General features: G+C 47.8%; 2 protein-coding genes across 2 annotated transcripts; both read right to left on the bottom strand.

Moving 5' to 3' along the window:
• Positions 1-682: 682 nt before the first annotated feature.
• Positions 683-5,840, bottom strand: LCN10 (lipocalin 10). Its single transcript, XM_049896471.1, has 4 exons — positions 5,736-5,840; positions 4,772-4,911; positions 4,182-4,252; positions 683-798 (listed from the first exon to the last, which is right to left on the bottom strand). The coding sequence occupies exons 1-4, from the start codon at positions 5,838-5,840 to the stop codon at positions 683-685; spliced, it is 432 nt and encodes a 143-aa protein (XP_049752428.1).
• A 1,292-nt stretch (positions 5,841-7,132) lies between these two features.
• On the bottom strand, positions 7,133-11,224 carry LCN6 (lipocalin 6). Its single transcript, XM_049896470.1, has 6 exons — positions 11,118-11,224; positions 10,848-10,973; positions 8,637-8,707; positions 8,013-8,123; positions 7,680-7,705; positions 7,133-7,192 (listed from the first exon to the last, which is right to left on the bottom strand). Exons 1-6 carry the CDS (start codon positions 11,222-11,224, stop codon positions 7,133-7,135), a joined length of 501 nt encoding a protein of 166 aa, XP_049752427.1.
• Positions 11,225-24,554: the final 13,330 nt, after the last annotated feature.

Below are 24,554 nucleotides of genomic sequence, written 5' to 3'. Positions count from 1 at the left end.
CCAGGTGGGTGGGTGTCCCTGACCATTTGGCAGCACTCTTTGCCTACTAGAGCTTCCCTGATCCATGCCCCCTTAACCCTGCCCCCTTCACCCTGCCCTGTGCCCTGCACCCTCACCCCCGGCACCCTGCCCCTGACCACTGACACCTGCCCCACTGCCCCTGAACCCTGCCCTTACCCCTGCACCCTGACGCTGCCTCTGATCTCTGCACTCTGACCTGATCCCTGTCCCTGGCCCCTGCACCCTACCCTTGTCCCCTGCCCCCCCACCCCCTGCCCCCTAACCCTGTGTTACCCTGGCAGCCCCCCTGCCCACGGGCATGGCCCATCTCCCTGACCTCTCTCTTTCCAGGTCTGCCCTCTGCAATGCCTCCTCAACCCCACTTACCCCTCCACAGACATGTCCAGGACCTGTCTCTGTGACCTCAATTTCCAGTTCCCACCACCCTGACCACCCACCTGTAACATCTGGAAATCTCTGCCCACCTCACCACCTGCCTGTGTCTGAGCTCACCTCCTACCTCCCCTCTACCCACTGGCCTCACCCCGTGGCTGGCCAAAGGCCTGACCCTCTGGGCCTGGCTGGCCTCCTGACCCCCTGCACCCTCGTCCTAATCAGCTTCTCCACACGAAGGGGCCAAGGCCACGCCCCTGCAGCTCCCGCCACCCTAAGAAGCTGTCAGTCACTCACTGAAGAGCAATACGTTCTTGTATTCCTGGCCAGCCTGGCCCAGCTGCACATAGACCACACCATAGCTATAGTCAGTGGACAGCACACAGAAGGCTTTGATCCTTCTTACTGGAAGAGAAGAGACGCAGAAGCCCCCAGCCCGTGCCTGCTCCTGCTGCTCCTGTGGGCCAGCTGGAAGCCCTGCCTGAGCCTAGCGCAGGTGCCTCAGGGGCTGGAGGGTCTGACCCTCGACCTCCCCCACCAAGGCCCATGGGGACATCTGCCAGGAGGACCAGGCTTGGGACAAAGGCCAACCTGGAGATCGGGGGCCAAGATGGCTGACTAGGTAGAAGGTACCGCAGATCTCTCTTGCAACAAAGACTCGGAGAAACAAGTGAATCGATCAGATACATGACAATCTACAAACCCTGACCATCAAACACAGAACTAAGGAATTGACCTGAATGACAGTGGAGCAAAAAGCTGTGCAGTGAAGCAGCAACTGCTTCTGGAACCGGTGTCCCCCACCACACCCTTGAGCTCTCGCGGTTCCCTGGTGCCAGAGTGGTTGGGCTGATAGTGGCTTACTAAGACAGGGCAAGCACGGGACGCAGCCCTATCCCCTAACTCCCTGGAGTAACCTTGGCAGAGACTCAGCCAGTGCAAGCAGGCTGCATACTGTCGTAGCTGACAGGAGAACGATAACCCACAGGGAAGCAGGAACTGTTTTCGGAGCCTCGAGCCAGTGTCCCAGTCAGGAAACCTTGGCGATGGGCTTCGGAATAAGCACAGAGGAGTAGGTCACGGCTTCCTGAGATCACGCAAGCATGGGACACAGCCCTAACCCCCTGGAGTAACCTCAGCTGGAAACCCAGCCAGCGCACTCAGGCTGCACACCAACGTGGCTGACAGGAGAAGGAGAAATCACGGGAAAGCAGCAACTGGTTTTGGAGCCTGGATCGCAGCATCCCAGCCAGAAAACCTTGGTGCTGGGCTTTGGACTAGGAGCAGAGTAGCTGATCATGGCTTCCTGAGATGGCGCAAGCATGGGGGCACAGGCCTGACCCTGGGGGGCAACCTCAACCTAGCCAGTGCACACAGGCTACACGCCCCTCTGGAATCTCAGATAAAACAGTCTTCACCAAACAAGGTAAGTAACTTTGTCTATATTGCCACGCTACTCTCTCCTATCTATCTGATCCCTCCCCTCCCTGCCCCAGGAAGCTTCATTAACATTGGAATTTCCTGGGCCAGGGGATGAGGTGCTCTGTGGGTTTTTTTCCTAACCTATTCTCCTGGCCTGAGAGAAGGAGCAATTAACAATCTAGGAGAGAAAAATCCTTCCCTGACTTCCCTAAACTGGAATAATAATACACAACCAGCTCCAGCCAAGCAAAAGAGATCCACAGTCTCTGGCTTTCATCTGTACAGGGAACCAGGTGGCTATTATAATGCAAAGGCAATTCTGATAGAGATCTGACTGTAATAGTTTTAGTGAAGCAGTGGAAAGACAAGTTTTGGAGGTCTGATACCTCTCTACCTATTAAACAGCGCCCTCACTGATCCACAGCAGGGAACTGAGGGCTAAAGCTCCACCCACACCACCTAGCCACCTGCTAAAGGAGTCTGAGGATAGTGACATCTACAGTCTTTAGAGGTACAAGCATTGGGTGCCTAAGGTAAAGCAGCAGAGCCCACTCACCAAAGTGCTCTGGGAATAGAGACACTCCTACCTCAGTGGCACATGGGGGAAGGCTGTCAGCATCCTGCCAGCCTAGGAGTGTGACCCCCTGCCGCTACTAGAATCTGGTGAATACAATCATCACCACTATTCCTCTAAGTTAATAGGTGACAGCCTACACCACACACTAGGTGACCCACAATCAGCACACCTAAGCAGATTCTATTCAAGAATAGTGAATGGACTCATAGGCTTGTATATCTAGTAACAGCTCAAACCAGCTGGTAATAGGACATAAGTGATTCAAAGGCTAAAACAATCAAAATAGCACAATCTAGTAGCCCATATTGAATATTGAAACATTCAATATTGAAACAAAACAAAACAAGAAGATAAGACTCAGTGAGCAAATATAAAATAAATCATTACAATATCTTAGAGATGGCTCAGAGACAGCAGTCAATATCAAACCACATAAAGAAGCAGACCATGATTGCTTCTACAAATCCCCAAATTAAAGAATCAAAATCTTTCCCAAATGAAGATACAATCCTAGAATTGCCAGATGTAGAATATAAAAAACTAATATACAGAATGCTTCAAGACATCAGGATGGCCTCAGAAATGAAATAAGGCAATCTACAGAAAAAGCCAAGGAACACACTGATAAAGCAATTAAAGAAATCAAAAGAACATAGTGGAAAATTCAGAAGCTGCAAGAATCCAAAGAGAGACAGCATTCAGAAATCCAAAAGATTAACAATAAAATTACAGAATTAGGCAACTCAATAGGAAGTCAGAGGAGCAGAATCGAGGAACCGGAATGCAGAGTGGGGGAGTTGGAGGATAAGGCAACTGACACCAATATAGTTGAAGAAAAATCAGATAAAATAATTTTTTTTTAAATGAAGAAGCCCTAAGAATCATGTGGGACTCTATCAAGAAGAATAACTTGTGTGTGATTGCAGTTCCAAAACAGGGAGGGATAACAGAAAATATAGAGAGAATAGTTGAAGATCTGTTGGCACAAAACTTCCCTGACATCATGAAAGACAAAAGGATATCTATCCAAGATGCTCATCGAACCCCATACAAGATTGATCCAAAAAGAAAATCACCAAGACATATTATCATCAAACTTGCCAAAACCAAAGATAAAGAGAAAATTTTAAAAGCAGCCAGGGATAAACAAAAAGTCACCTGCAAAGGGGAATCAATAAGGATAAGTTCAGACTACTCAGCAGAAACCATGCAGGCAAGAAGGCAATGGGACGACATATACAGAGCACTGAAGGAGAAAAACTGCCAGCCAAGAATCATATATCCAGCAAAACTCTCTCTCAAATATGAAGGGGAATTTAAGACATTTACAGATGAACACAAGCTTAGAGAATTTGCAAAAACCAAACCAAAGCTACAAGAATTATTAAAGGAAATTCTCTGGTCAGAAAATCAGTACCAGATACCAGCACAACACAAGGTCACAGAACAGAACATCCTGATATCAACTCAAATAGGGAAATCACAAAAACAAAATAAGATTAATTTAAAAAAGAAACAAATGCTCGAAACGGAATCATTGAAGTCATTACGTAAAAGATTACAATAATCAAAAAAGAAGGACTAAATACAGGAGGCATAGATCTTCCATATGGAGAGGAAAACAAGGTGATATAGAATGATACAAGTTTGGTTTTTACTAAGGAAAATAAGGGTAAATATTAAGGCAACTGACTCTGTGCCCTCTGCAGCCTGCCCTCTCCTTCTCTGTGCCCTCTGCAGCCTGCCCACTCCTCCATGCCCTCTGCGGACCCTGAGCCGCCAGACTCACAGGTATTCCTGAACATAGCCTTCTTGTTGTCCTTCCTCAGGATGACTGTGTAGGACTGGCACCGCTGGGACCTGGAGAGGAGGCAGCAGCTGTGAGCACCCTGCTAGGAAGCCACCTTCACTGGCTTTGCCCCTCAGTCCCCTGGGACCTGGGGGGGACAGGTTTGGGAGGGCCGTAGCAGCCATTTGGACATCACTCACCCCCATATTGTCTCAGTTTAAGGCTGTGCTGGCAGGGTTTCCACATGCTGGACCAGGGCCTGCCTGCAGTTCAGGGAGCCTCCAAACATCTGCTCCCTGCAAGTGGCTACGCTGCCAAGTGGGCACTCGCCATTGCAATTTGTCCCAAAGAAGCCCTCGGAATTTCAGGGCGGGCAGGGGGACAGGCAATCCCTGTGAAATTACCAGACTAAGCCCACAGGCCTGGCTCCCCCCATCACCCTAGTTCCTTTCTCCTCCAACCAGGAGCCCCGTTGGTGGTACCAGCTTCTACCCCTGAAAAGGAAGACGTCCCTGACTGTTTGCAGCAAGCCATGTCTGCAGGTGGGTCTGTAAGGGCCAGCTGGGCCCACCCCACCACGGTCTACTTACCGACTGAAGGCAATGACCACCTTCAGCTGGCCTGCCTCATGAACCTCCACCAGGGACGCCCCTAGCTTCCTTTTGTCTCTGCCCGGGAAGAAGCCCTTGGCGTCAATGGCAAAGGTGAGAATATACCAGAAGCCTAAAAACTGGATGGGAAAGACAGCGTGGGTGTCACTCCTCCACCACCCACCCCCAATGGCTCCCGGCTGGGGTGAAGAACCAACCAGCACAGCCTAGTCCCAGCACAGCAGGTCAGCCCAGCCCCAGCCCCACTGCTCAACTTGCTTGTGGAGAGGCAGATGTCCAGCTGGTCAGGGGCCCAGCAGTGAGGCAAGGGCTGCAGGCGCTGGTAGGTCTGAGGCCCCAACACTGCTCCCCCTTTAGTCCCAGACCCCTCCCTCTAGAGCCCCCTGGAAAAGGGCTGCCCTGTCCCCTCCCTTCCAGCCTGCCTCTGCTCCTTATCTGTTCCTGCTGTGTGCCCCCACACCCCAGGCACCACCACACCTGGCCTGTGCCACTCCCCCATTTGGTCAGCCTAGTCTTGGCTGGTGGCCCATGTCTGCCCCAATGGAACCCTGTGCCCGGCCAGCCTGTCCTTGTTATCCTAGAATGGGCCCTGCTTGCTCTACCTTCTCTGCTCCAGCAGCTCCAAGCCACAGCCCTGTCCCTTCTTGGGGCTCCATGGCCCTGTCACCACACCCCCAGGGCTCCAGGTTTGCACCCATGACTCAGAGTTGAGTTTTACAGCCATGATGAGCCCCTGAAGAGGGGAAGAGAGTGCACAACCTCCCCACCTGACAGGGGGCTCCCAGAGCCACGGCTTTGGGTGGAGAGGCCGGACGACCACATTGGGCCCAGCCCCTTAGTCCTCTTCAGACTTGCACTGCCGACCGGGGTGTGGGCTGTTCCTGGGTGACCCTGCCCCCTGTCCACTCCCCACTTGACTTGGGAACTGGGGTGTGAGGGCTACCTTATTCCAGCTGAGGTTGTAGGACTCCTTTCGGAGCTGCTCCTGTGGCTGGGACGTGATGGCCAGCACCAGGACTAGGAACAAGGGCAGCAGCTCCAGCCTCATCCTGTCCTACCTCCACCAGGCACGGTCCCAATAGGCCACAGTGCGTTTAAACCCCCGGCCCTGCCAGGCCCAGCCCAGTTCTGCCCACTGTGGAATCCAGCCAATCCTGGAGCTGCAGCCTAGCTGGGGTGGGGTGGGAGGGATGGGGGAGGAGGTGGGACCGTCCTCATCTCTCTGGGGCCAAGGACCAAGGACGGAGAACAGCCAGGACACACCCTCAGCTCCGCATGCTCCCATCTGGGAGCCGGTCTCCCTGGAGGCTCAGGAACCCAAGCCTCAACCCCCGTGCTCCCCTCCCCCTGGAAACCCATCCTCCCCAGGCAGCTTCCTGTTCTAAAGACTTCCAAAAGGAGACAGACATGACTTGGACATGACCTCTCTGAGCCTTGGCTCTTCACCCATAGACCAGGGCCCTCAGGGTGCTGAGAGCGTGGGAAACCACCTGCTACTGGCTGGTACACAGTAGGTGCTCAATAAATGCTTTCTTCCATTGTGGTAAAATACACATGACATAATATTTGCCATTTTCACCACTTTAACGTGCACAACCTGGTGCGTTTAGCACGTTCACACTGCTATGCCGTCCTCGCCCTATCGAGCACCAACCAGTGTGTGCGTGCATGCAGCGGGTGGGGGCAACGATTCATCTTTTTTCTATTTAACTCCCCATTTCTCCTTCCCTCCAGCCCCTGACAGGTGGGGCCCAGGCTAGAGGTGTGTGCAAGTGTGTGCATGTGTGTTTGTGTGCATGTGAGCCCTGCATTGTGTACACACATGTTCATGGGCGTGTGTGCACACGAGTGTGTGTGTACTGTGTACGTGTGTACACGTGTTGTGTTTGCGTGCACATGTGTGTGCACAGTGTTCATGCCCAGCCTCGAGGAGCAAGGTGCCCACCCACCCACCACACCTCACCTCACCTGGAGCAGCACCTCCACTGCTTTAAGCCCACCTTTGCCCAAGCCTGAGCATCTCCCAAGACTTGGGCTGGGGGTTCCCCCAGAACAGGGGAGGGCCAGGCAGGAGCCAGGAATGGCAACCCAAGCCGGGCACCCCGCCCACCAAGACTGCCAGTACCACAGCAGCAAGCACCCCCCACACAGAGAGAGCCAGGTCTTGGCAAGTTGGGAGTGCCATCTCAGCCACACCTGGCTGGATGAAAACCGACCTGCTGCCCCCGAGCGCTGGGCAATGCCTGGACGCTGTGGTGCCAGCTTTTTCAGCCCAGAGCCCAAACCATGCCCATCCTGTCCCATGGGGCCTTCCTCCCACCAGGCTGACCACCACCCACATCAGGCCGCTGCTCTGCCCTCCTGGCCCAGCCCGCCACGCCCAGCCAGGCCTGAGTGCAGCTGTCACCAGACCACAGGGATCAGGACAAGTGTGCAGGTGAGCCATCCTGTCCTGCAACTGCTGTGATGCTGACCTCACGGGACCTGAGGTCCTGCCCCCAATGACCCCTCACATTCTTCTCACTGGGGCTCACCAGAGAGTCCCAGAAGGGGACACCCTGTCGGGCACCTGTCTGCCCTTCACATGCCTTTGGCCTGGGCCCTGCCCGACACACAGTGGAAAGGCCTTGGTGAGGGCTTGGAATCGTTTTATTCTGATCCAGTGAGAGAGTCTGTGGGAGTAGCCAGCCCAGCCTCTGGCACCCTGGCCGGCCTCTTTGGCCACGTTGAGGACACTGTGGGGGTGGCCACAGCACTCACTGCAAACCAAGAGGAGCATCGGAGCCCCGGGTTTGCCCCCCAGCTCACAGCCACACACTGGACCCAGTCATAGGTGGTTCCTCCTGCCGCACTGGAGCCTGGGGCCAATGCCTGGGAGGTGGCTTACCTGCAGGACCTTGTGTGCACAGGTGACTGGAAGAGGAAGAGACAGGCTGTGAGGACCAGCAGGATCCCCGCACCTCCCAGCCCCTGGGACAGGCTTCGGCCCTTCTACCCAGCACTTATGGGCCCCTGCCAGGCCCCCCTGTCAGCAGGCTCAGTCCACAGCTCACTTTGGCCAGGGGTGGGTGACCAGTTGAAGACCCCCTCAGCCCTGCCACACTCACAGTGGCATGGCCCTGTGCCTGTCTTTGGGTTGGGGTCCTGGGCCTGGAGTGCACAAGTGGGCCCTCAGGGCTAGGCCCCAGTGGTCCCCTCAGCCTGCCCATCAGTTTCTCACTGTATAGCTCTACAGTGTTGAAGGCCTCATCCCCAAACTCCAGCTGGGTAAAGACAATGGCATAGTCCTTGAAGTTGATACTCAGCACTCTGTACTCCAGGACACCCAGGGCTGAAACCAAGTGCACCTCGGGGGTGGGCCTCAGCTTGGCTGGACCTCAGGAGGTCCCCAGCCAACCAAAAGCCCCGGCGGGACTGGCCTCTGGTCCCTGACCCCAACCAAGGCCAGCACTCAGTGGCTGCTCAGACTGTGGGGTATGGATGGACAAACAGACAGACTGGCAAATGCCTGTCCCCATGGGGAACAGGCAGCCCCTGTTAGGGCCCTGGCCCTCCACACAGTGATGAGGAGACACCTCAGCCTCCAGGGGTGCCAGGGCAAGGCCAGAACCTGGCTCCTTGTGGCTTGGAGCTGGGCACCCTGCCCAGGGACACTCCACCCTCAGGACAGGCACCAAACCTCTGCAAAGTCAGGTTCTTGAACTTCCTCGGGGTGGAGGCAGCCCACCCCAACTCACCCCTCACTGCTGCACTGGCCCTGCCGACAGGGTGCCTGGGGACACCTCGTGGGACCGGGGCCTGGGGGGCCAGCCTGCCCCAGAGAAGGCCCTGGCCTTGCACTTACAGGGATTCTCAAACACCCATCCAGGACTTTGCTTCCACAACTCCATAGAGGTCAGGATACACCCATCCAGCCTGGAGGAGGAAGGGCCTGTGGTCGGCTCAGGATCAGACTCAGGACCTGGGCAAGGGGAGACGGAGTCCTGCCACTCAGAGTCCTCCCAGCCAGGGAGTTCAGGGGAGTCCTGCTTTTCCTCTTACCCCTGTTACTCAGAAATCCCGTTCTCGGCCAGATGGAACCTGTCTGGGGAGATGGCTGGCCCAGAGGGCCCCTTTGAAGTGCAGATCAGCTCCCTCTCCCCCCACTCCAGGGAGCTATTTCCCAGGACCTATGTAAAGAAGCACTCCCCTCTGTCAATCTGTCTGTCACTGTGGTGGCTTGTGTGTTGCTGTGTTGCTGGGAGCTGTGTCAAGGGTATTTCAAATATCAGCAGGGTCACCCATGGTGGACAGGTTTCAGCAGAGCTTCCAGACTAAGACAGACTCAGAAGAAAGGCCTGGCAATCTACTTCTGAAAATTAGCCAGTGAGACCCCTATAGATCCCAACAGCACGCTGTTCCATAGGGTGCTGGAAGCCAGTCCCCAGGCTCACCTGCACTGAACAACAATGCTTAGGGTTTGCAGCTAGGTTTCAGGGGAAAGCTTCTGAACAGGGAACTGAGGAGAAATGAGAGAAAGAGGAGAGGGCGGGTAACAGGTGAACTGTGTCCTGAACAAAGGTATGTGGAAGTCTTAGCCCCGGTACCATGAATGTAAACTTCCTTGGAAATAGGATCTTTGCAGGTGCCATTAAGGAGCCCTGGTGGCACAGCGGTTAAATGCTCAGCTGCTAACTGAAAGGCCGGTGGTCCAAACCCACAGCTTCTCCATGGGAGAAATGTGTGGCAGTCTGCTTCCATAAAGATTACAGCCTTGGAAGCCCTATGGGAAGTTCTACTCTGTCCTAGAGGGTCTCTGTGAGTCACTAGATGGCATTGTCAGCATGAGGTCACATTGGAGTAGGGCGGGTTCTAATCCCAGGTGAGTGGTGTCCTAAAAAAGATGAGAGACACAGAGACACAAGGACACAGGGACACTGGGACACGGCAACATGGGGACATGGGGACACGGGAACATAGGGACACAGAGACACAGGGACACAGGGACAGGGACCCAGAGACACAGGGACATGGGGACACAGAGACACAGGGACACAGGGACTCAGGGACACAGAGACAGAGGGACACAAGGACAAAGAGACACATAGACACAGGAACACAAGGACACAGAGACACAGGGACACAGGGACAGAAGGATGCAGGGACACAGTGACACAGAGACACAAAGACAGAGGGACACAGAGACACAGGGACATAGGGTCACAGAGGCAGAGGGACACAGAGACACAGGGGCACAGGGACACAGAGACACAGACACAGGGACACAGACACAGAGACACAGAGACCCAGGGATGGAAGGACACAGAGACAGAGGTACACAGAGACACAGACACAGGGACACAGGGAAATAGAGACACAAGGACACAGGGACACAGGAATCCAGAGAGCAAAGACACCATGTGACAGCCAAAGCAGACTTTGGGGTGATGTGGCTACAAGCCAAGGAACACGGAAAAGGAAGTGACACCTCCCTACGTGACCCCCAGCTGCATGCCCCCACCAGCATACCCCCAGGCACCACCCCTCCCACCCTCCCACCAACCATGTGGGTTTGCAATGTCCACGTGTACACACTCGCCCCTCAGGCCAGCAGCACCTAAGCTTGACACCCCAGAAGGCCACTTGACAAAGTGCCCCTGTGACCACCCTCTTGGGGGTTTATTTTCAGAAAGAACCAGTGACCCCCACTGCCTAGGCGTTTACCTAACGTCCATCGACTGGTCAGAAGGGTTGTTCACACCAGGAAGAGGCCTCTCTCACTGACCGAACTGGCCCAGCTGGCCGAGGTCCTCAGCTGCTGTGCCAGCGTGAGGCCCAGGTAGGGGATCCACCAAGAGGCCAGCTCACCAGGACCCAGGGCACCAAGGCTGGCAGAGGGCTGGTGGCACAGATGGAAGGGGGGGATGTGTGGAGCAGTGTGGGGATCCAGGGCCACTTCGCCACAGACCGGACCTTTGAGCGGGGGCAGGAAGACACAGAGCAGTCTCCATCCTCAAGCTGCACCTGCCACGAGGCCCAAGTGGCCAAACGGAGGAGTACCCCCTCCCCCGCTCACCCACTCCGAGAGGCCAGCATCTTCAACTTGTTCTCTGGGGTCAGAGTCACCATGACCCCTTCGATGCTGCTCACGGCCTTCCCCTCTGCAAAGCCCTTTTCCCGAGAGGCCACAGCAAGGATGCCCCTCGGGGCATTGTCTCTGTGTCTGAAAGCCCACGTATCTGCTGCAGCATGCTCCCCAGGACCCAGGGGTTCCTGATGCCCAGCCTGTCCCCTGAAGCCCATGGCACTCAAAGGAGCAGCCTGGACCCCCAGGACTGACCAGCACCAGCAGGAGGCCATTACGTGCTTGGGGTCCAGCCTTCCCAGCCACACGGCCTGGGCCCTGGGCACGAAGGCCAGCACCAGGAGAGCCACCATAGGCACAACCCTCATCCTGCACTGCCTGCGCCAGCGCACCTGGCCCCTCAGGCCCTGGAACCCTCTTTTATGGCTCTGGGATCTGTGCTGTGGGCGGACACTAATGGCCAGACCACGGTCTCGGCCTTACTTCTTGCAAGAAAATGAGGTGACCACAGGGGGGAGGCCTCCAAGTGGTGGTCTTTGTCTACCCAGCCCAGGAGGGCAGATGGCATGGAGTGCGAGACTGCCCTCAGTGGACACGGGCTGTGCTGATCCCTGTGTCCTGTCCTGCGGGGCTCTGTCCAGATTGCTGGTCCTGAGCCCTGGCCAACTCCTCCCTTCCCCAGGCCCCCAACACTTTCCTTTGCTGAGCCTCGAGGGTGGAAGGGACACCTCTGACCCCTCAGCCCCGGCCCCCCAGCCCTCTCACCTGCTGCTCTGCAGGCTAGTCTTACCCCTGCACTGCCAACACAGCCAGCCAGTCCATCTTGTTCCTCCACCCTCACCTTATCCTTCCCACATCCACCACCCTGGCCCAGCTCCAAGCCACCTCATCCCACTTCTGCTTCCCACTTTCCTGGCCCAGGCCTCACAGGGATGGGTGTGTCTCCAAGGCCTTTTGGGAGCTCTCTGCAGGCCTGAGTCTTCCTGTCCTCAGTCCCCTGGGACAGGAGCAGGGACTCAGCAGGGCCCATTGCAACCTGGGAGACAGAGGATGGGGCTCAGCCCAGGGGCCCCCAGAAGTCCAGGTGAGGTGGCCATCACCTGCATCTTCTGGGTTTTATTCATTCAGTCATTCATTCACCAACACGTGTATACTCAGCTAATTCTACTCAGCAACACAGCTCTGGGCACTCAGGCTCCATCTTGGCACAAATCCTCCCTCTTGGAGCCATGCTCAGCCTCACATGGACCCCACCCTTGTCAGTCACTGAGATACATAGATAAGTAGGCAGATGATAGATAGATAGATAGAAGGACGGACAGTTGGACAGGTGGACAAGTGGATAGGTGGATAGATGATAGATGGACGGATGGACAGATGGATAGATGGATAGATAAATACATAAATGATAGATAGGTAGATAGGTAGGTAGATAGACCGCAACACGTCTGTCGGTTTGCCATACTGTGGGAACTTACGTGTTGCTGTGATTCTGGAAGCTATGTCACCAGTATTCAAATACCAGCAGGGTCACCCATGCTAGACAGGTTTCAGCTGAGCTTCCAGGCTAAGACAGACTAGGAAGAACGAACTGGTGGTCTGTTTCTGAAAAAAAAAATAGCCAGTGAAAACTTTATGAATAGCAGCAGAACATCGTCTGAGGAAGTGCAGGAAGATGACCCTTTCAGGGTGAAAGGCACCCAAAATATGACTGGGGAAGAGCTGCCTCCTCAAAGTAGAGTCAACCTTAACGACATGGATGGAGTCAAGCTTTCAGGACCTTCATTTGCTGATGTGGCACGACTCAAAATGAGAAGAAACAGCTGCAAACATCCATTAATAATCAGAACCTAGAATGTATGAAGTATGAATGGAGGAAAATAAGAATCGCCAAAAATGAAATGGAATTCATAAACATCAATATCCTAGGCAAAATGGACTGGTATTGGCCATTTTGAATCAGACCATCATACGGTCTACTATGCCAGGAATGATAAATTGAACAGGAATGGCATTGCATTCATCATCAAAAAGAACATTTCATGATCTATCCTGAAGTACAGTGCTATCAGTGTACAATAATACCCATACATCTTCAAGGAAGAGCAGTTAATACTATTATTCAAATTTACGCACCAACCACTAAAGCCAAAGATGAAGAAAGTGAAGATTTTTACCAGTTCTGAAGTCTGAAATTACTGGTGATTGAAACACAAAAGTTGGAAACAAAGAAGAATTGGTAGTTGGAAAATATGGCCGTGGTGATAGAAATGATGCCTGAGATTGCATGATAGAATTTTGCAAAACCAATGACTTCTTCATTGCAAACATCTTTTTCAACAACATAAACAGAGACTATACGTGTGAACCTTGCCGGATGGAATACACAGGAACAAAATCAACTATATCTATGGAAAGAGACTATGGAAATGCGCAATATCATCAGTCACAGCAAGGCCAGGAGCCAACTGCTGAATAGACTGTCAATTGCTCATATGCAAGTTCAAGTTGAAGTTGAAGAAAATTAGAGCAAGTCCACAAGAGCCAAAGCATGACCTTGAGTATAACCCACCTGAATTTAGATACAACCTCAAGAATAGATTTGACACACTGGACACTAATGACTGAAAACCAGAGAGTTATGGAATGACATCAAGGACATCCTACATGAAGAAAGCAAGAGGTCATTGAGAAGACAGGAAAGAAAGTAAAGACCAAAATGAATGTCAGAAGAGACTTTTGAAATTTGCTCTTGAATGTAGAGTAGCTAAAGTGAAAGGAAGAAATGATGAAAGAGTTAAATGAAATGACGTGTGCAAAAACCTGAAGTTAGATTAGAAAACCAAAAGGGAAGAACGCTTTTGGCATTTCTCAAGCTGAAAGAACTGAAGAAAAAAGTCAAGCCTTGAGTTACAATATTGAAGGATTCTATGGGCAAAATACTAAACAACATAGGAAGCATCAAAAGAAGATGCGAGGAATACATAGAGTCACTGTACCAAAAAGAATTGGTTGACATTCAGTCATTTCAGGAGGTAGCATATGATCAAGAACGATGGTACTGAGTGAAGAGGCCCAAGCTGCACCGAAGGCATTGGAGAAAAACAAGCCTCCAGGAATTGACGGAATACCAGTTGAGATATTTCAACAAATGGATGCAGCGCTGGGGTGCTCACTCATCTATGTCAAGAAATTTGGAAGACAGCTACCTGGCCAACCGACTGGAAGAGGTCCATATTTGTGCCCATTCCAAAGAAAGGTGATCCAACAGGATGCAGAAATTATCAAACAACGTCATTAATATCACACATAAGTGAAATTTTGCTGAAGATCATTCAAAAGCGGTTGCAGCAGTACATCAATAGGGAACTGCCAGAAGTTGAAGCCGGATTCAGAAGAGGACGTGGAATGGGGATATCATGTCAGATGGATCATGGCTGAAAGTAGAGAATGTCAGAAAGATGTTTACCTGTGCTTCATTGGCTATGCAAAAGCATTGGACCGTGTGGATCATAACAAATTATGGATAACATTGTGAAGAGGCAGTCTCCAAACACAGCAAGGGGATACTGCATGGTTTAAAGTCAGGAAAGGCATGCATCAGGGTTGTAGCTTTTCACCATGCTTATTCAATTTGTGTGCTGAGCAAATAACCCAAAAAACTAGACTATGTGAAGAATGGGGCATCAGGATTGGAGGAAGACTCATGAACAACCTGCATTATGCAGCTGACCCACCTTTGTTTGCTGAAAGTGAAGAGAACTTGAAACACTGATTAAGATCAAGGACTACAGCCTTCAGTACAGATTACACCTCAACGTAAAGAGTACAAAAATCCTCACAACTGGACCAATAAGTGACATCATGATAAACAGAGAAAAGATTGAAGTTGTTGAGGATTTCGTTTTGCCGGATCTACAATCGATTCCCATGGAAGCAGCAATCAAGAAATCAACGCATTGCATTGGGGAAATCTGCTGCAAAAGAATACTTTAAGGTGTTAAAAAGCAAAGCCAAGAGAGGCAAGGCCAAGATGGCAGAACAGCCAGCTGCTTCCAGCGATTCCCTCTTACAACAAAGACCAAAAAAAAAACAAGTGAAACGATTATATTTATGACAAGCTAGAAGCCCTGAACATCAAAGGCAAAGTGAGAAAACAGACTGAGCAGCAGGGGGAAGGAGAGACAATTCAGAAGCGGAGCGGAGTTGCCAGATTTGAATCGCTGGGATGCCTCAGGCACCATTCCCAGGAGCGGCTGCGGCGGGCTGGTAGTAGCACTCAGCTGCAGTTTCCTCAGGGAGAAGAAGCCAGCCACACAGCCTACTTACACCTCCGGAACCAGAAAATAACAGTGCTCTCGGCAAAAGCTAAGTACTTGTGAGGCGGGGCCAAGATGGCAGACTAGACAGGCGCTTTCTGTGACCCCTCCTACAACAAAGACCCAAAAAAAACAAGTGAAACGAGAATATTTATGACAAGCTAGGAGCCCTGAACATCAAAGGCAAGGTTAGAAAACGAACTGAGGGGCAGGGGGAGGAAGAGACAGTTCAGAAGCAGAGAGGAGTTACCAGACCTGAATTGTGGGGAGCTCTCAGGCACCATTCCCGGAGCAGCGGCGGCGGCGGGCTAGTACTAGCGTTCGGCCGCAGTTTCCTCAGGGAGAAGCAGCCAGCCGCACAGCCTACTCACACCTCCAGAATCAGAGGAGAATGGTGCTCTCAGAAAAAGCTAAGTACTTGTGTATATTTTACCGCGCCCCCCGCCCCCAAGCTGGCTTCAGTGGCTGTTGATTTCCCTGGGCCTGGCCCTGTTGAGCACCTATTGCCATCGTCCAGGCCCTGGAGAAGGAATAAATTCACAATTGGGGGAAAAGATAATATGTCAGCTCAGGACAGAAGCGGCTCCTGTCCAGGCATAAATGGTCCGTGGACTTTGAGTACCTTTCCCCTCTGCATGGACCTGTGTGGGCCTGTTTCAGGAGAACAGGCCCTTGTTGGCAGACTACAACTGTTTCAGCTGTGTGGCGGGGAGGTGGGTTTTTGCTGTTTGACACCCCTTTGCCTATTAAACAGGGTCCTCATGTACCCACATCAGGGGCCTAAGGACTGGTGGCTCCACTCAGGTCACCCAACCACCAATGACAGGAGTCCAAGGATAACTGGTGCCTCCCAGTCCTTACAGCCAAAAACAATTGGGTGCCCGTGATCCATCTTCAGAACCTACCCACCTGTATGCTCTAGGGAACAGGGACACGCTTTCCTCAGAGACACATGGGGGACAATTCTCAGCTCCCTTCCCTATTTGGAGTGTGGCCCCCTGCTGCAACCAGATGCTGGTACCTACACCAATCACCCTTGCCCCTCTAAGACTGTAGGACAGAGCCAGTACCACACACTTGATGAGCAGTTACCTGGACACCTGAGCTGAATACATACAAGAAAAGTGAATGAGCTCCAAGACTGATATACCTGATAATAGCTCTAGCCATCTGGGGATAGGACGTCAGAGCTCCAAAGGAGAAAATAATCAAGCTAGCTCATTCAAGCAACCCATTTGGGCATATTGAAACAAAACAAAGCAAGAAGCTATGGTACAGTAAGCAAACATAAAATAAACTGATACAATAACTTATAGATGGCTTAGAGACAACAGTCAATATCAAGTCACATAAAGAAACAGACCACGATCACCTCAACAAGCTCTCAGAACAAAGAATCCAGGGATCATCTAGGTGAAAGTGCCTTCCTGGAATAACCGGATGCAGAATACAAAAAATTAATATACAGAACCCTTCAAGACATCAGGAAGGAAATCAGGCAATACGCAGAACAGGCCAAGGAACACACAGATGAAGCAGTTGAAGAAATTAAAAAGGTTATTCAAGAACATAATGAAAAATTTAATAAACTGGAAAAATCCATAGAGAGACAGCAATCACAAATTCAGAAGATTAACAACAAAATTACAGAATTAGATAACTTCAATAGAAAGCCAGAGGAGCAAAATTGAGCAGGTGGAAGGCAGAACTTCTGAACTTGAAGATAAAGCACTTGACACCAACATATTTGTAGAAAAATCAGATAAAAGAACTTTTTTTAATGAAGAAACCTTAAGAATCATTTGGGACTCTATCAAGAGAAATGACCTATGAGTGAATGGAGTACCAGAAGAGGGAGGGATAACAGAAAATGGAGAGAGAATTGTTGAAGATTTTTTGGCAGAAAATTTCCCTGATATTGTGAAAGATGAGAAGGTATCTATCCAAGATGCTCAGTGAACTCCACATAAGGTAGATCTTAAAAGAAAGTCACCAAGACATATTAAAATCAAACTTGCCAAAACCAAAGATAAGGAGAGAATTTTAAGAGCAGCTAGGGATAAACAAAAAGTTACCTGCAAAGGAGAGTCAATAAGAATAAGCTCAGACTACTTGGCAGAAACCATGCAGGCAAGAAGGCAATGGGATGACTTATAAAAAAAATTGAAGCAAAAAAATTGCCACCCAAGAATCATATATCCAGCAAAACTTTCTCTCAAATATGAAGGTGAAATTAGGACATTTCCAGATAAACACAAGTTTAGGGAATTCATAAAAAGCAAACCAAAACTACAAGAAATACTAAAGGGAGTTCTTTGGTTAGAAAATCAATAATATAAGGTATCAACCCAAGACTAGAACACTGGACAGAGCAATCAGATGTGAACCCAGGTAGGGAAATCACAAAAATAAATCAAGATAAAAAAACACTCAAAACAGGGAAACAGCGACATTATTATGTAAAAGAAGACAACATTAAAACAATAAAGAGGGACTAAGAAATGTAGTCAGAGATCTTTCATATGGAGAGGAAGACAAGGCAATACAAAGACATAAAAGTTAGGTTCAGATTTAGAAAAATAGGGGTAAATAATAAGGTAACCACAAAGGAGACAAACTATCCTACACATCAAAATAAAATACAATAAAAAACTACTCAGCAGAAACAAAATCAACAACAACAATATGAGGAAAAGACGATATATAAAGATAATCTACTCAGCACAAAAAATTAAGTGGGAAAAAGAAACTGTCAACAACACACAAAAAAAGACATCAACATGATAGCACTAAATTCATATCTATCCATAATTACGCTGAATGTCAATGGACTAAATGCACCAATAAAGAGACAGAGAGTAGCAGAATGGATTAAAAAACAGAATCCATCTATACAAAAGGCACACCTTAGACTTGGAGACACAAAGAAACTAAAACTCAAAGGATGGAAAAAAACATATCAAGCAAACAACAATCAAAAAAGAGAAGGAATGGCAATATTAATTTCTGACAAAACAGACCTTAAAGTTAAACCCACCATAAAGGATAAGGAAGGACACTATATAATGATTAAAGGGACAATATACCAAGAAGATATAACCATATTAAATATTTATGCACCCAATGACAGGGCTACAAGATACATAAAACAAACTCTATCAGCATTGAAAAGTGAGATAGACAGCTCCACAATAATAGTAGGAGACTTCAACACATCACTTTCAGTGAAGGACAAGACATCTAGAAAGAAGCTCAGTAAAGACACGGAAGATCTAAATGCCACAATCAACCAACTTGACCTCATAGACATATACAGAACACTCCAACTAACAGCAGCCAAGTATACTTTCTTTTCTAGTGCACATGGAACGTTCTCTTGAATAGACCACATATTAGGTTGTAAAGCAAGCCTTAGCAGAATCCAAAACAACAAAATATTATGAACCATCTTCTCTGACCATAAGGCCATAAAAGTAGAAATCAATAACAGAAAAATCAGGGAAAAGAAGTCAAACACTTGGAAACTGAACAATACCCTGCTGAAAAAAGACTCGGCTATAGAAGCATTAAGGATGGAATAAAGAAATTCAGAGAATCCAATGAGAATGAAAACACTTTCTATCAGAACCTTTGGGACACAGCAAAAGCGGTGCTCAGAGGTCAATTTATATCAACAAAAGCACACATCCAAAAAGAAGAAAGGCCCAAAATCAAAGAATTATCCCTACGACTTAAACAAATAGAAAGAGAGCAACAAAAGAAACACTCAGGCACCAGAAGAAAGCAAATAATAAAAACTAGAACAGAATTAAATGAAACAGAAAAACAATTGAAAGAATTAACAAGACCAAAACCTGATTCTTTGAAAAAATTAAGAAAATTGATAAACCATTGGCCAAACTGACAAAAGAAAAAGAGGAGAGGAAGTAAATAATCAGAAGAAGAAATGAGACGGGCGATATCACAACAGACCAACTGAAATTAAAAGAATCATATCAGATTACTATGAAAAACTGTACTCTTAACAAATTTGAAAATCTGGAAGAAATGGATGAATTCCTAGAAACACACTACCTACCTAAACTAACACAAACAGAAGGAAAAAAAAACCCACTACCGTCAAGTCGATTTCGACTCATAGCGACCCTACAAACAGAGGAAGAGCAGCTAAATAGACCTGTAAAAAAGAAGAGATTGAAAAGGTAATCAAAAAACTCCCAACAAAAAAAAAAGCCCAGGCCTGGACAGCTTCACTACAGAGTTCTACCAAACTTTCAGAGAAGAGCTAACACCACTACTACTGAAGGTTATTTCAGAGCATGGAAAAGGACAGAATACTCCCAAACTCATTCTTTGAAGCCAGCATATCCCTGATACCAAAACCAGGTAAAAACACCACAAAAAAAGAAAATTACAAACCAATATCCCTCATGAACTTAGATGCAAAAATCCTCATCAAAATTCTAGCCAATAGAATTCAACAACATATCAAAAAAATAATTCACCATGACCAAGTAGGATTCATACCTGGTATGCAGGGATGGTTCAACATTAGAAAAACAATTAATGTAATCCTTCATATAAATTAACCATAAGACAAGAATCACATGATTTTATCAATTGATACAGAAAAGGCATTTGACAAAGTTCAACACCCATTCATGATAAAAACTCTCAGCAAAATAGGAATAGGAGGAAAATTCCTCAACATAATGAAGGGCATTTATACAAAGCCAACAGCCAACATCATCCTAAATGGAAAGAGCCTGAAAGCATTCCCCTTGAGATCAGGAACGAGAAAAGGATGCCCTTTATCACCACTCTTATTCAACATTGTCCTGGAAGTCCTAGCCAGAGCAATTAGGCAAGATAAAGAAATAAAGGGCATCCAGGTTGGCGAAGAAGAAGTAAAAGTATCTCTATTTGCAGATGACATGATCTTATACACAGAAAACCCTAAGGGATCTGCAAGAAAATTTCTGAAACTAATAGAAGAGTTCAACAGAGTATCGGAATACAAGATAAACATACAAAAATCAGCTGGATTCCTCTACACCAACAAAAAAGAATATTGAAGAGGAAATCACCAAATCAATACCATTTACCGTAGCCCCCAAGAAGATACTTTGGAATAAATCTTACCAGAGATGTAAAAGACCTATACATAGAACACTACATGACACCAAAACTGCAAGAAGCCAAAAGAGACCAATATAAGTGGAAAAACATACCTGTCTAATGAATAGGATGACTTAACATGGTAACAATGTCTGTTGTTGTTGTTAGGTGCCGTCGAGTCGGTTCCAACTCACAGCGAACCTATGCACGACTGAACGAAACACTGCCTGGTCCTGCGCCATCCTTACAATCGTCGTTATGCTTGAGCTCATTGTTGCAGCCACTGTGTCAATCCACCTCATTTAGGGTCTTCCTCTTTTCCACTGACCCTGTAATCTGCCAAGCATGGTGTCCTTCTCCAGGGACTGATCCCTCCTGACAACATGTCCAAAGTATGTAAGATGCAGTCTCGCCATCCTTGCTTCTAAGGAGCATTCTGGTTGTACTTCTCCAAGATAGATTTGTTCTTCTTTTGGCAGTCCATGGCATATTCAATATTCTTCATCAACACCACAATTCAAAGGCGTCAACTCTTCTTCAGCCTTCTTTATTCATTGTCCAGCTTTCACATGCATATCATGCGATTGAAAATACCATGGCTTGGGTCAGGAGCACCTTAGTCTTCAAGGTGACATCTTTGCTCTTCACCACTTTGAAGACGTCCTTTGCAGCAGATTTGCCCAATGCAATGCGTCTTTTGATTTCTTGACTGCTGCTTCAACGGGTGTTGATTGTGGATTCAAGTAAAATGAAATCCTTGACAACTTCACACTTTTCTCCGTTTATCATGATGTTGCTCATTGGTCCAGTTGTGAGGATTTTTGTTTTCTTCATGTTGAGGTGTAATCCATACTGAAGGCTGTGGTCTTTGATCTTCATCAGTAAGTGCTTCAAGTCCTCTTCACTTTCAGCAAGCAAGGCTGTGTTATCTGCATAACTCAGGTTGTTAATGAGTCTTCCTCCAATCCTGATGCCCTGTTCTTCTTCATATAGTCCAGCTTCTCGGATTATTTGCTCAGCATACAGACTGAATAGGTATGGTGAAAGAATACAACCCTGACGCACACCTTTCCTGACTTTAAACCAATCAGTATCCCCTTGTTCTGTCCAAACAACTGCCCCTTGATCCATGTAAAGGTTCCTCATAAGCACAAATAAGTGTTCTGGAATTCCCATTCTTTGCAATGTTATCCATCATTTGTTATGATCCACACAGTCGAATGCCTTGGCATAGACAATAAATTAAACATCCTTCTGGTATTCTCTGCTTTTGGCCAGGACCCATCTGACATGAGCAGTGATATCCCTGGTTCCACGTCCCCATCTGAAACCGGCCTGAATTTCTGGCAGTTCCCTGTCAATGTACTGCTGCAGCCATTTTTGAATGATCTTCAGCAAAATTTTGCTTGCATATGATATTAATGATATTGTTGTATAATTTCCACATTCAGTTGGATCACCTTTCTTGGGAATAGGCATAAATATGGATCTCTCCCAGTCAGTTGGACATGAAGCTGTCTTCCATATTTCCTGGCATAGACGAGTGAGCACCTCCAGCGCTGCATCTGTTTTTTGAAACATCTCAATTGATAGTCCATCAATTCCTGGAGCCTTGTTTTTCACCAATGCCTTCAGAGCAGCTTGGACTTCTTGCTTCAGTACCATCGGTTCCTGATCATATGCTGCCTCTTGAAATGGTTGAACATCGACTAATTCTTTTTGGTATAATGACCCTGTGTATTCCTTCCATCTTCTTCTGATGCTTCCTGCATCATTTAATATTTTCCCCATGGAATCCCTCACTATTGCAACTCTAGGCTTGAATTTTTTCTTCAGTTCTTTCAGCTTGATAAACGCCGAGTGTGTTCTTCCCTTTTGGTTTTCCATCTCCAGCTCTTTGCACATGTCATTATAATACTTTATTTCATCTTCTCGAGAGGCCCTTTGAAATCTTCTATTCAGTTCTTTTACTTCATGAATTCTTCCTTTTGCTTTAGGTACTCGACGCTCAAGAGCAAGTTTTGGAGTCTCCTCTGACATTCACCTTGGTCTTTTCTCTCTTTCCTGTCTTTTCAGTGACCTCTTGCTTTCTTCATGGGTGATGTCCTTGATGTCATTCCACAACTCGTCTGGTCTGTGGTCACTAGTGTTCAAAGCGTCAAATCTATTCTTGAGATGGTCTCTAAATTCAGATGGGATATACTCAAGGTCATATTTTGGCTCTCGTGGACTTGCTCTGATTTTCTTCAGTTTCAACTTGAACTTGCATATGAGCAATTGATGGTCTGTTCCACAGTCGGCCCCTGCCCTTGTTCTGACTGATGATATTGAGCTTTTCCATCATCTCTTTCCACAGATGTAGTCAATTTGATTTCTGTGTGTTCCATCTGGCGAGGTCCATGTGTATAGTCGCTGTTTATGTTGGTGAAAGAAAGTATTTGCAATGAAGAAGCCGTTGGTCTTGCAAAACTCTATCATTCGATCTCTGGCATTGTTTCTATCCAAGGCCATATTTTCCAACTACTGATCCTTCTTCTTTGTTTCCAACTTTCGCATTCAAATTGCCAGTAATTATCAATGCATCTTGATTGCAAGTTCGATCACTTTCAGACTGCAGCACCTGATAAAAATCGTCTATTTCTTCATCTATGGCCCTAGTGGTTGGTGTGTAACTTTGAATAATAGTTGTATTAACTGGTCTTCCTTGTAGGCGTATGGATATTATCCTATCACTGACAGCATTGTACTTCAGGATAGATCTCGAAACGTTCTTTTTGACAATGAACGCAACACCATTCCTCTTCAAGTTGTCATTCCCAGCATAGTAGACTCTATGATTGTCCAAATCAAAATGGCCAAAACCAGTTCATTTTAGCTCACTAATGCCTAGGATATCGATGTTTATGAGTTCCATTTCATTTCTGATGATTTCCAGTTTTCCTGGATTCATACTTCATACATTCCAGGTTCCGGTTAATAATGGATGTTTGCAGCTGTTTCTTCTCATTTTGAGTCATGCCACATCAGCAAATGAAGGTCCCAAAAGCTTTACTCCATCCACGTCGTTAAGGTCAACTCTACTTTGAGGAGGCAGCTCTTCCCCAGTCATCTTTTGAGTGCCTTCCAACCTGAGGGGCTCATCTCCCAGCACTATATCAGACAATATTCTGCTGCTATTCATAAGGTTTTCACTGGCTATTGCTTTTCAGAAGTAGGCTGCCGGGTCCTTCTTCCTAGTCTGTCTTAGTCTGGAATCTCACCTGAAACCTGTCCTCCATGGGTGACCCTGCTGGTATCTGAATACTTGTGGCATAGCTTCCAGCATCACAGCAACGCACAAGTCCCCACAGTATGACAAACTGACTGACACGTGTCAGTCGTGTCTGTCAGTCAGTCAAAAATGTCTATTCTACTAAAAATCATCTATAGATACAATGCAATTCCTATCCAAATTCCTATGACATTTTTTAATGAGATGGGGAAACAAATCACCAACTTCATATGGAAGCAAAAGAGGCCCCAGGTAAGTAAAGCATTACTGAAAAAGAAGAACAAAGTGGGAGGCCTCACTCTACCTGATTTTAGAGCCTATTATACTGCCACAGTAGTCAAAACAGCCTGGTACTGGTACAACAGATACATAGACCAATGGAACAGAATTCACAATCCAGACATAAATCCATCCACATATGAGCAGCTGATATTTGACAAAGGCCCCAAAACAGTTAAATGGGGAGAAGACAGCCTCTTTAACAAATGGTGCTGGCATAACTGGATATCCATCTGCAATAAAATGAAACAAGACCCATACCTCACACCATGCACAAAAACAAGCTCAAAATGGATCAAAGACCTAAATATCAAATCTAAAACGATAAAGATCATGTAAGAAAAAAATAGGGACAATGCTAGGAGCCCTAATACATGGCATAAACAGTATATAAAACATTACTAACGATGCAGAAAAGAAACTAGATAACTAGGAGCTCCTAAAAATCAAACACCTATGCTTATCCAGACTTCACCAAAAGACTAAAAAGATTACCTACAGATTGCGAAAAAGTTTTTAGCCACCACATTTCCAGTCAGCGCCTGATCTCTAAAATCTGCATGCTACTGGAAAAACTCAACTACAAAAAGACAAATAACCCAATGAAAAAAGGAGCAAAAGATATGAACAGACACGTCAATAAAGAAGACATTCAGGTAACTAACAGATATATGAGGAAATGCTCATGATCTTTAGCCATTAGAGGAATGC

This window comes from Elephas maximus, chromosome 9 (assembly GCF_024166365.1).
Source record: "Elephas maximus indicus isolate mEleMax1 chromosome 9, mEleMax1 primary haplotype, whole genome shotgun sequence".
In the NCBI taxonomy this organism is placed as follows: Eukaryota; Metazoa; Chordata; class Mammalia; order Proboscidea; family Elephantidae; genus Elephas; species Elephas maximus.
Note: the sequence above shows the minus strand (reverse complement) of the source record. Positions and strands in the feature narration are given on the sequence as shown.